Source organism: Malurus melanocephalus, unplaced genomic scaffold (genome assembly GCF_030028575.1).
Source record: "Malurus melanocephalus ecotype Western Australia unplaced genomic scaffold, MMel_1.1 scaffold_56, whole genome shotgun sequence".
In the NCBI taxonomy this organism is placed as follows: domain Eukaryota; kingdom Metazoa; phylum Chordata; class Aves; order Passeriformes; family Maluridae; genus Malurus; species Malurus melanocephalus.
The window spans coordinates 3067277-3078904 of NW_026623288.1; the positions used below are offsets into that span (position 1 = coordinate 3067277).

Sequence of the window (11628 nt, forward strand, 5' to 3'; positions counted from 1 at the left end):
TCATTTCTAACTGATTTCCTGTTCACCACAATCTGCAATTTAAAAACATCTTGTTCTAAAWACACTTAAATACAAAATCCACCCACCCCCTAAAAACATCACACAGTGAAATAYAGACAAAAAGGCYTCCCAAAGCGTCTCACACAACAAAAAGCAAATATTGTTAAGGCTTAAATGTACTACTGGGAAAACAAAGAGCTTACAAATTGTTCTAACAGATTAACTTAAGATTCAAAGTAATTCCATACAGGAAACAGAAACGCCAGTGCCTACCAATAGCTTAAACAGGGGTTTCATACAAATGGAGTATCCCATGGCTCACACAAAAAGCTCTGCTTGGGCTAGTATACAATCAGTACACATTTATCAATGATAAATCTGCTTCACTGTCACTAAGAACTTCCCAAACTCCTGCTACCCTAAGACAACTGGATAAGAAGCACTAGTTCCCAAAAAATAATTCAGGCTCAAGCACAAAAAAAATGCTACATGGCAAATTCATCTGGTCAGCAAGAACCATAAACAATAAAGCAAACTGGGTCAGCATGACTAGGAACRGAGTSGCACGATTCYCCCTTGAAGGRGAGCATCCCTCATCAGTGCCTCAATAAATTCAGAAATCAATTTTAATAGGGTTTTTTGCAGATTTTTTGATATTATTTTCTATGATTTTCAGAAGAAAAAAACAAAGCATTTTGACATCCTTGGTCATTCTGCAAAATTCTGTTCTACTAAAAGGGAAACCTTTCTCCAAGCRAGCAGCATATTTATCAGCTTTTCATACCCTAGCAGAAAGGAAATACTGTTCTCATCTATTTTATGCCCTAAATAATAATTCTGTTTGGTATTTACAGAAGTTCATCACATACATATGCTACACAGTGAATAAGCACGTATCCACCTTCAGTAATAGTTTAAAAGTTCTCCATTTTCTTGAGTCACATTAAATTGTATCATCACCTTGGAATTACAGCCAAATCTTAACTATAGTAATTTCAGTATAAGCCACCTCTTTCAAAAACCCTCTCTTCTTGGAAGAATCAAAAAAGATTAGACCTCACACTTAACTCACAAATCACTGGCACACAAAACACACATATAAACACACACATCTCAATGGTTTGCACCCAACCATAGATCCAAACAGAAAAATAATATTTGGAAATGAGCAACCTCTGGCCCTTAAGATACAGCTCATGTCTTAAAGAGGGCAGAAAATTCTTGCTAACAGTCTACTAACACTGCTGMTCCTGGGCTAATGCTGCACCTGAAGCAAAATCTCCACGAATCCAAACAMTTATATGTTCAAGATCATTTAGATAAGATACTCAGCAACACCTCTGAAATGCCTTTGATGAGTCAGCCTCATTTATCTTTGTTTCCCCACTGCCCTCAAGTATGTCAGAAATCCCTTCCTGATCACGGCTCTGCCTCTCAAGTAAATCATAACCCATCCCTAAGCTGAGTGACCTTCACGGAGTTGCAAGGCTTGATTAAAACTGGAACACACTTCTCCCATCTTCCCGTGTCACTGCCTAAACCTGCAAGACAGCAGTGCAACTTGATCACAGGATTGTTGTGAATATGCAGAGCCTAAAGTGAAAAAAGTCAGCAAATTTTCAGGACCATCAGACAGTTCTCCAGCCAAGCCATTACACACCATTTAAGGATGTGTTGTAAGATAATAGGCCATTTTKAGGAGAAAACAGCAATAATASTAACTCCACAGGCTCCAGAAAGCTTGACTCTCTCACACCTGCCTTTTAGTTTATCACTCCATTTTCCTTTGAGTTGAAGAATGTCACATTTAATCACAAGAGTACCTAAAATAAAACTCCACAGTTTGTTTCCTGCTTCAGCTCAGAAAAACAAACTTGTTAGTGCAATCAACAGAATTCAGCATGGTTTTGGGAGCACCACAGATCCACAAACAGGGCACACACACAGAGCAAAGTACAACACAGTACTATAAGCTCTTTTTAGTACCACCCAAAACCTCAAGGTATAAATCCTCCCCCGAGCAATCAATATGAAGAAAATGTATTAAAGATCCTTTCATTAAAAAAAGACCATATGCAGAGAAAAGCAAACCCAAACTCTACCTTCTGCTAACATACTACTGGACATACAAAAACCCCACAGAAATAGCTAGTGACAAACCACCCCAGTAATCACATGCTGGAATAGAGCCTCTGGAAAGACCAACTGAGCACTGCCCACCTCTGCAACTCCAACCTGCTCCCMCAGCAACAGGGGAACAAGGGGCCCTCAGACATCAAGGGAGGAGGGGAAAATGTGAAGTTGTCAAGGGAAAAGTAAAAGGGTAATAAAGCATTTAAGATTTCAATGAAATACTTCAAAAAAAAACCCAAAACAAAACCCCAAAACAAAAAAAAAAAAGCACTCAGCCCATGCTGGATTCCTGCCCGAGCTCCATGCATYCTGCAGCCAGTACTTCAACCTCCTAGACAGCTACCAGCAAAAAATTTTAGACCTCCAAAAAAGACAAATGCCACCATCAACTACAACTAYGGATTTAAAGTCTAGAAACCTGATTTCCAAAAGAATTTTAACACTGACTCCAAGTAAGTGTTCTCCTTCAATGGGAGGGTAAGATTCTTGTTTCAGACTTTCTCACCTAAGTACAAGTAAAACCAAACTGATTCTTGGTCAAATATGTCATAATTAACTCACTCCCATGCCATACAGCAAAAGTCTGTTCTGCCTTCAGCAGCTCACACACTACTTGAGAAAAAATTACCCTGGGTATTTTCAAACAGAGCTGTAAGTTACTCAAGACTGTTAAAATGGCATCTGTTACAGCAAGATTTAATTTAAATTGTTTGAATTGTTTGGGTTTTTTTTAGGAATTATTATCCCAGCACTACTTTAAAGATGTAGGAGACACAGCAGCATCTGTATGTGCTGCAGTAGGGTTTTTCAAATTATTTTTATATGGGCTACTGCCTTAAGTATTCTGCCAATACCGAAGAGCATCAGTTTGAAGCAACTTTAAAACCACTACTTTGAAACCCAAAAGGAGCAGTTATTTGCCTCGTATCCCACAAACTGTAATTTATTATATTAGCAACAACTAAAAYTTCCAGCTTCTGAATTCCTCAAAGTGTATGTTGTTCCTTATATTCTTCAAGATTTTGCATTTGAAATATGCAAGTTACCAGAAAGGATCTGGACAATTTGGAATGTAAGTTTTGCTTTACAGCTGTAGTTGTTTTCCTTCCTTTCGGTTTCCCAAAGCGTACCCAGTATTCTCAACCAGTCTAGCACAGGAGATTAAAAAWGTGAGGAACACTTAAATTATAATCCTGGATTTTAAAGAACATCTTAAATAGTATCTTATCATACTGTTAAGAGTATCAGATAAGATTAAAGAGTGGGTGTAAAATAGCTGAGTTGATGTTAAGCTGAACATTACATTTACTCTGAATGGTTGTTTTTTGAGTCCAGGGTATCTTTGCAGGTATAATATTTCTAATTAAGACTGAAGAAACTTGTATTATACRGGACTCATTATGTATTTTATTACTGCCCCATTCTCATTATCCTGCCCAGTTTCTACAAGGTYCAACAACAAGGTATACATTAGCTAAGCCTTGTTTGAAGTAGCTTTAATGTTCTGAACTCCTAGCACAAAATGTCATGACTCAGATTCATGTAATCAAAACTGCAAACCGCTTGCTTCAATATTGTGTAACAATTTCATGATGAAACTGTTTKGCTAATGACCTCCTTAAATTGCAAGCACTGAAAATCAGGACCTTATATTCTTTTTATCATTATCAACATAAAACCTAAGCTCTGTTTTGCCTAAACYGCAAATAAAAGTTTAATAACAAGTCAGGCCTAGTTACCATTTCTAGTTTATGCTCTCCCCCTCCTCCAAACATGTMATGAATTGAGAAGGGAAAAAAAGGAAGTTTGATTCACATCAGTGAACCTGGACCAGTAGTTTGGGAATTACAATGAGGGAGCAGTGATGCATTGGATATCACTCCACCAGTTAGGAGAACACAGCTGAGTCACAGAACACAATATTCCATTTAAGCAAACAAAAACAAAACAAAAAAGCAAACAATCCAAAGCTGGGAAGCGTTTTCCTTCCAATAAAACCATGGTTCAGGGAGAAGAGATGAAGTCCTCTACCTGACAGAATTTAATATAGATAAGATAGTTCCTTTCTAGGAAGTAAAGGGTAAATACATCTGCTAAACATTTTCCTTAAGAATGGATTTAGCCACAGAGCACTTTTTCAGGCAGAGCGACTGAAAAAGTGAGATGTAGYAGGAAAGACAGCACTCAGTTCTGCTAAGTCTCCAARAGTATTAAAAGTATCCATTACCCAAAGACACACTACACCTCTTCAGGAGACAAGAGGTTTAAGACAGAAGCTTCATTTTCATTACTTAAGATGGAATGTGAAAATGTTTTTCTGGATTACAGAAAACTTTTTAAATATTAAAATAAAAGCTTTATTGTCATAGAAACCAATAAGCTGTTAAAAGAATACAGACTTCTAAAATCGTGCTTGCTATAGCTCAGAGACATGATTTCATATGTAAAAGTGAACAGGTATCTTTACARTCAAGTATTTAACTAATTCCTGAGAAAGAGATATAMACCACCAATTTACAGTACTGTATTCAAATCTGGCAAGCTGCTTTTAGCCTGGACTATTCCAAAATCCATTCACYCTTTCATGCACCCCTACAAGTGACCAGTGTCCACACTTCACCTACTCTCCTACTACACACCAGAAATATTTTATACTACCTCTATAGAAACTGTAACACAGTATCTCTTGTAAAGTATTTTTCAATGTAATATTTATAGTACAGCTGAAAGGAAAACATCTTTGATCTTTTTTCTTTTTCACGTTTATTTTTTAAAAAGTTTTACTTTATAACAGAGATTTTAGTCATAAGGGAAATTAGATCAAGTTAAAAATTCTGCTGTCTTTGGAGGTGGGTTAAAAAAACATAAAAAAACAGACACAAATCAGCTGCAGTAATCAGTGTGCCTCTGCAGATTTAGCAGACAAATCTTTGAAGTGCTGAAAGACTAACTCTGGAAGAAAGCACTTCTTGGACTGGCAACTTTCAACGTCWACTAAATTTGATTCCAACCAACAAAACAAAGCAGAGGAAAAAAAACCACGGAGGCAAACCACACATTTCTGAGCAGCCCCAAGCAGTGCTGCCAGACTCCGAATGGCATGCGAGCTGAGTCAGGTTTATACCTTCCACTAGTGAAGGCTATATAATTTTAAGCTACTGCAATAGCTTCTACCTTTAGAAAYSYAGTTTTAAAGCAAAAGTAGGGGGRAAAATAATTTTCGTGTTTAAGATTGTAAYTAAACATAAYTAAAATAWACAAGTCAGCAGCAGCCTTCCCCTTTACTGCTTTATCTATGGACAGAGTAGACAAGTATCAATGTCCAACTACGATTAAATATATCCTCTTAGTATTAAACAATTACTGACTAYACATACATTTGCAAAGRGAGGAGAACACCATTTCCAACAGAAATGGTTTTCTRCCGGGAGGGTGAATTACTGTAAGGAGTTCAGTGGGTCACTGGCACCAAAGCAATRATTACTGTTTCAGAGCTCCAGCACAGCACTCACACASGCTGCCGCTCAGCCGGGGSACATGCACCACACCACTAATTACTGGCTTTGCTCCCACYATAAGAGCTTTTCATATATCAACAAGAGTACCCCTGCTCTTTCCCATATCTTCCTCCMCACCTCCGACACCTTTATTTTTATGCACACCTTGAATTGCATTACCTTACAGCTGGGGCAGACCACTAACAACTGGAAAGGCAGCAGCCTCCCCCTCCCAGGTTTCAGACCTGGAAGACACTGCTCAGAGCCTGCTCTTCCTCAAGCACAGGCATTTCTCACCTGCTACACAAAAGGCAGATGGCACGGAAAGGTTACAGYTCAGCTGAGCCCTATGTGGTCAATGTGAAGGCCATGGGCTGCCTGAGCCCCCTTCCACACTGSTCAGCCAGGTCCCCAGGCTTCTCCAGAGGACACAAGGGGACTCTGCAGATCAGAGCTCAGAARGAGCCACCAAACCTTCAAGGGAAAAAGGCTGAGTTCTGTTTACATAAGATGCACCTAAATAAATCTGGGCAGATTTGCAAATTTAAAAACCCTAAAATATGTATTTCAACTACATTACTTACAAGAAATATATTTAAGCCTCAAATTTTGAGRTCTAAACCGAATGTAGCCATTTGGAGCTTTCAAATTACAAGCATTTCAGTTCAAGAAAAAAAAAATGAAGAGTCATCTAGTTCTAAGAACGKAAAACAAGAAAAACAGAAGTGAAGGCAAGAACTACCATAACCGCAGGACAAGAATTCACAACATGAAATATCATTAATGCTTATAGTAGCAAAATTAATTAAAAAAAAAAAAAAGAAAAAGGCAGATGACAGTTTGATAACACCTCTGATTGTTTAGAAGAGGCACATAAATCCTTTAGGCCAAGGACCACATCCCCTTTCACTGCTGTTCAGCAGCTCAGATGCTGCACTACAACAAAACTGGTTGTACTAGAATAACACAGGAGATTATAAAAAGCATTTACCCCACTCTGGAGACAGCACTAAGCAGACAATCTAATTCCTATGGTTAAGCAAGCATGAAAGGGAAGTGCTTTTAAAGTTACAAACCTTTTCTCACAGCGTTACACTTCAGCCCATCTGATCTGCTGAAATCTATGCTTACGTAAGCTCCACTGTCCAAACCTGAAGTACCATTTTGGAGATGGCAAGCTGGCGCTGTAGTATTCGCCTCACAGCTTAGAGGGTCATCACGTAAATTCAGAGCAATGTAGTTTAAGCCATTCTGAAATCCAGTTGAGGTATCCCTGGACATTTTGCCTTCCTGACCATCAGAAATGTTTTCATCCGGTTTCAACCAAACGTTGTCAAATGAGGCAGAGCTGTGTCTTTTGCTACTGTCAGTAAAGAAAGAGGACGAGGTTGTCACAGTCCCAGCAGAAGAGAACGTTTCAGAACTGTGTCTCCTCCTGCCTTGAGGGTCAGCTCGAATCACTTTTGGTGCCATAGGAGGGTCAGAGCTAGGGACAGAGAAGCTACTGCTACCAGGATATCGATCAACAATGCAGAGTCTATTAACGATGGAAGAAGGACTGTCTATCTTTACACCGTTGTCGGATTCAGTGGCAAATGGCCTTGGTGGTGTTGCTGCCATGTTGAACGTCATTTCAGTGTAGTCATCAGTCCTGTTACTCGCCGTGCTAACACAAGCAGTACCAAATGAAAGCCTGGCGTAGTCAGGGTTTGGTTGGTTTCTAGGAATACTGGAACTTGCATAAATTGAAATATCTGTTAGAGAGTTCGACAGTTCCTTCGCTGCTTTCGGTGACTGCACATCCAAGTCAACACTCATGTAATCAGAGAGCGGTGACTGTCTGTGGTCACTACTTGAGCCTAGTGATGATGGAGATCCTTCTGCAGATAAGGAGTACGGTGTGTTACTTGCCTTTTCATTAAAATCAATATTTATGTATTCACCAGGACTCGCTGGCTCAGGTGGAATTGTACGATCATACATTCTGGGGATGGTATTGCTCCCTCTCGTACCTAGGGGCAGTCGTGTGGGTCTGGTAACCCTGTTCTGCACAAGTCCTTCATCTGAACCTTTCAACGTCGGCAATTTAGAGATGCCATTAGCCAGAGTCTCACTGCTGACCCCCTTTACGTTTTCTGATCCACCATACAAGAGTTTTCCAGGTGAAGACATTGGAACATATTCACTGTGGTCACCATTTTGTCCTGATAATGCTTTAAAGCTTCGGGGCAAAGAAAAATAYGAACTAAAACCTTTGGAAACAGAAGTGGTAGGAATATAATTTGAATCACCKGGGTGCTTTGGAGCTGAATTACCAGGTGACATATCCATATACTCGTTGTTCACAATCTTCTCATTACTTCCTTTAGAAGCAAATCCAGTTAAAGGACTCCGTACAGGTGAAGAGCTGCCCTTTGGAAACATCATCATATAGCCTCGGGAGTCAACCTGAGACGGTGACCATGAATTGTTAATCTGTTTTGGAACAGACACGCTTTTAGGAGTCATTGGCAAATAATCGCTGGTGCTGGACAGAGAAGATGCAACTCCTGGCATCATTGGCATGTATCCATCATCCCTGGCTTTACTCCTACTTTGGTTACACATGGAATCAAGGTTAGTGTCACTGTAGTCCAATTCATGGTTATCTTTCAATTTTGGTGTTTCAGAGTAAAGCAATCGTCCATGATTTCCTGCAGAATCTTCATCCAACAAAGCTGTAGTTTGCGTTGTCTTCTGCTGCACTGAAGTTGGTTTTGTTAGAGAGTAAGTTCTTTTCCTGAAACACTTTTCAGCCTCCATGTAATCATCTCTTGAGCTATCATCTACCTGTTGCTTACTCATGGACATGTATTCACTCAGACAGTTCTCCTCTCTGATTGGCGGTGTGTTTCCCAGGGAATCTGGTGTATTACTCCTCACCCGAAAGTACCTGAAATCTCCAGGGCTGGAGCCATATTCATCAGAAGAGATAAATCCCCCATCGCTTGGGGAACCACAAACAGATGAGCTGGAAGGCCTGGTCAGCATGTCCGAAGCAGAGCCATGGCCACTGCTGGAAGAAACACTGATGGGACTTGTGGTGGAGGGAAAATGAGAAACAGGCAGCGAAGCAGACCTCGTGTGGTAAGATGAGCTGAAAGCAGCTCTCACRTACCTTCCACTCCCTTCCTGCCGGCCCAAATTCATCCTTGCAGTATTCAGGTGGATCAGACTCCCAGTCACTGACCTAAAAGGTCTAGTCATGGTTCCTTCTCCTTCACTGGATGTTCTGAAGCGATAGGAGTTGTTGCTTTTGGTGGTAGGAGGAGTTCCTCCAGCAACGCTCTCAGTTCTAGATCTTCTCTGCAAGCCTGTCTGGCTGGGAGGCAGATTGCCCAAGTGCCTCCTGGTGGTGATGAAGGAGATGGGATTGGTACTGCTGCCACCACCAGAAGACTGGCTCTTGCTTCGGGGCCTGAACTCTGCAAAGGCCTTTAGAGCTTTCATGGTATCCAGAAAAGTCTCGTGCATATTTTGGGCAACAACCGAATCATCCACTTGCATCCAAAGCTCTCCAGGCCCAATAGAGGCAGATCTGCCCACTTCAATAAAGAAGAAGTTCTCTGAGTGTCCGCAGCGGCGAATGTTCATCAGCTGCAAGTGAACAGAGGGCACCTCCGAGTTCAGCTTGACAAGGTGGATGGCCTTGCTGGAGAGGCACAACCTATACACTCCAGTGAGGTTTTTTGTTTGTCCCAAGCCTTTGGGCTTCACGTTGACCTGCCACACCTCTTTGAACGCAGTGCCAGGCCTGAGGGCAGCCCCGTAGTGCTCATCATCCTCATCCACCTGCTGATCGGCATGGTCCTCCTGCTCCAGGAAGCCCCTTTTGCTCTGATTCATGAGCTCGCTGATGGCCTGGTACCAGGCCTCCTGCTCGGCCTCGTTCTCGGCYAGCATGGCGAAGTACTCATCCTTGGTGTACAGGGCGATGATGTGCTTGTGCTTGGCGTCGGCGCGGCGGCTCACGGTGAAGCACTGGTAGAGGGGGATGACCCTCTTGGGCGGTGGGCAGCACAGCGCGGCGGCCCCGCCGGCCCCCGCCGCCCGCAGGCTGCTCTTGAACTTCTTCTCGCTGTCATAGTACTCCAGTCGGGCGGGGGCCAGGTGGCTCTCGGCCCGCAGGACGAAGTAGCGCTTGTGTCCGTGCTTCTGCTTCCGCAGGTACCCGCACTTCCTCACGTCCTCGCCGGCGCCGCGGCCCGCCGGGGTGGGCTGSCCGCCACGGCCCGCCGAGGGAACGGCCCGGCCCGGCGCGGGGGCGGCCTCGGGCGCCGGGCACAGCGAGGCGCTGGGCGAGCGCCGCAGCAGCAGCAGCAGGTGGTGCGGCTGAGGGGACGGGCAGCGCCCGCCCTCGCCCGCCGCCGGCTCCCCCTCGCCCGCCGCCGCGCCGAGCACGCCGGGCTCCTGCTGGGGCGCGGCTCCGCCTCCCGTGTGCCGGGCGCCCGGCTCCTCCTCGCCGCTGCCGCCGCCACCGCCGCCCGGGCCATTCATCCCGCTCGCCATCTTAGGGGCCACGCAGGGTCCGGTGCCGCCGGGGACGGGGCACAGGGCGGCCAGCGGGAATCCGCGCTCACCGGGGAAGCGCCCCGCGCATGGGAAACGGGCGGTGCCTCCTGCGCCCCCCGCCCGGCCCGCGCTCCCGCCGGTCGCTCCGGCCACTCGCACTCACGGGCGGCGGCGGCGGCACCGCGGCGAAAACATCACGTGATCCCGCGGAGGGCGGGGCCGCGGCCGGCGGCGGGCGGGGCGCCCGGCGCGCGGGGCGAAGGGGCAGCGGCGAGCCGGCCGGGCCGCGCGCCAGAGTGGCAGCGGCAGAGCCAATAGGAAACGGCGATTYTTCTCCGGCGAGCCAATCAGCGGGCGGATCAGGGAGGAGGGGGTGGGCTGCGCAGCGCCCTGTTCAGGGAGGCGGRGCTACGGCGGATRGACAACGTGGCGGACCAATGGGAGGCGGCGACTGCCCCGGGCTGACCGAGATCTGATGGGGTGTTTCGTGTGCTGGGGAAAGAGGCGGGGCCGATTGTGATTGGCAGGAATGTTGAGCGGCCGGCCCGACAGCCAATCCACGCCTCACACACACAGACGAGGAGGCGGGGCCGCGGTGCGCCGTGTATTCGGCGGCGAGAGTAATGGGGAAGGCGGGCCTTGAGGAGATGGGCAGACTGTTCGGCCAATCAGCGGAAAGTCTCGTGTGACGCGCATTACCTGCTGACGTTGCGCTCCCCCTGCTCCTTCTGGGCGGGGCCCGCCCCTTGAGCGCGGGGCTGACGGCGGCTCTCATTGGCCGGCGGGGAGGGCGCGCGGGCGGGGGCGGGGCGCCGGCGGGGTTTGGAGGTGGAGCGCGCCGCGGAAGAAGTAAACAAGCCGCCAGCGCGCGAGCGGCCGTTGGTGCCGGGTGCAAAGGCGGGCGGCGCGCTGTACGCGGTGCATATGGCGGTGGCGGCGGGCTGCGCGTGACTCCTGCCCGGCGCCATGGCCGCTCTTGGCGCTCCACCTCACTCGCCCTCACGGACTCCACAGATCTTCCCAGCTTCCAGAGCGCCCTCAGAGCCCCCACAGCCCCCAAAGAGTCTCTCAGAGCCTCCACAGCCCCTCATAGCCCTCACAACTCCCACAAACTCTCACAGCCTCCTCAGCACACTCACAAGGTGCTACAGCACTGTTAGAACTCTCATAGCCCTCCAAGCCCTCACAACCCCCAGAGACCCCCTTAGAGCCCACTCACGCCCACCTCCTGCGCAGTGTTGTTGACATGCAGTGGGTTGTTGATTTTCGATACACTGCTGTGTCACTGTGCCCTTGTCACGGGTTCGGGATTGCCCGCTGCCGGTCGCAGTGCTGTTTGGTGGGGTCGCCATCACACATTACTCTTGTGGCTGCTGTGCGATCCTCTGCCTGTGGGATGCGAGCAGTCCACTCATAAAATTCCTAGGTCTTAGATCAAAATACAATG

At 46.2% G+C, this 11628-nt stretch overlaps 1 protein-coding gene across 1 annotated transcript in view; it reads right to left on the minus strand.

Moving 5' to 3' along the window:
• The window catches only part of LOC130573325 (insulin receptor substrate 2-A-like), a 22160-nt gene extending 11792 nt beyond the window's left edge, over positions 1-10368 (minus strand). The window contains exon 1 of the mRNA XM_057365685.1: positions 6707-10368. Coding sequence (XP_057221668.1) covers positions 6707-10178 — 3472 coding nt within the window. The 5' untranslated portion in view covers positions 10179-10368. The remainder of the gene's footprint in view (positions 1-6706) is intronic.
• Between the last annotated feature and the right edge of the window lie 1260 nt (positions 10369-11628).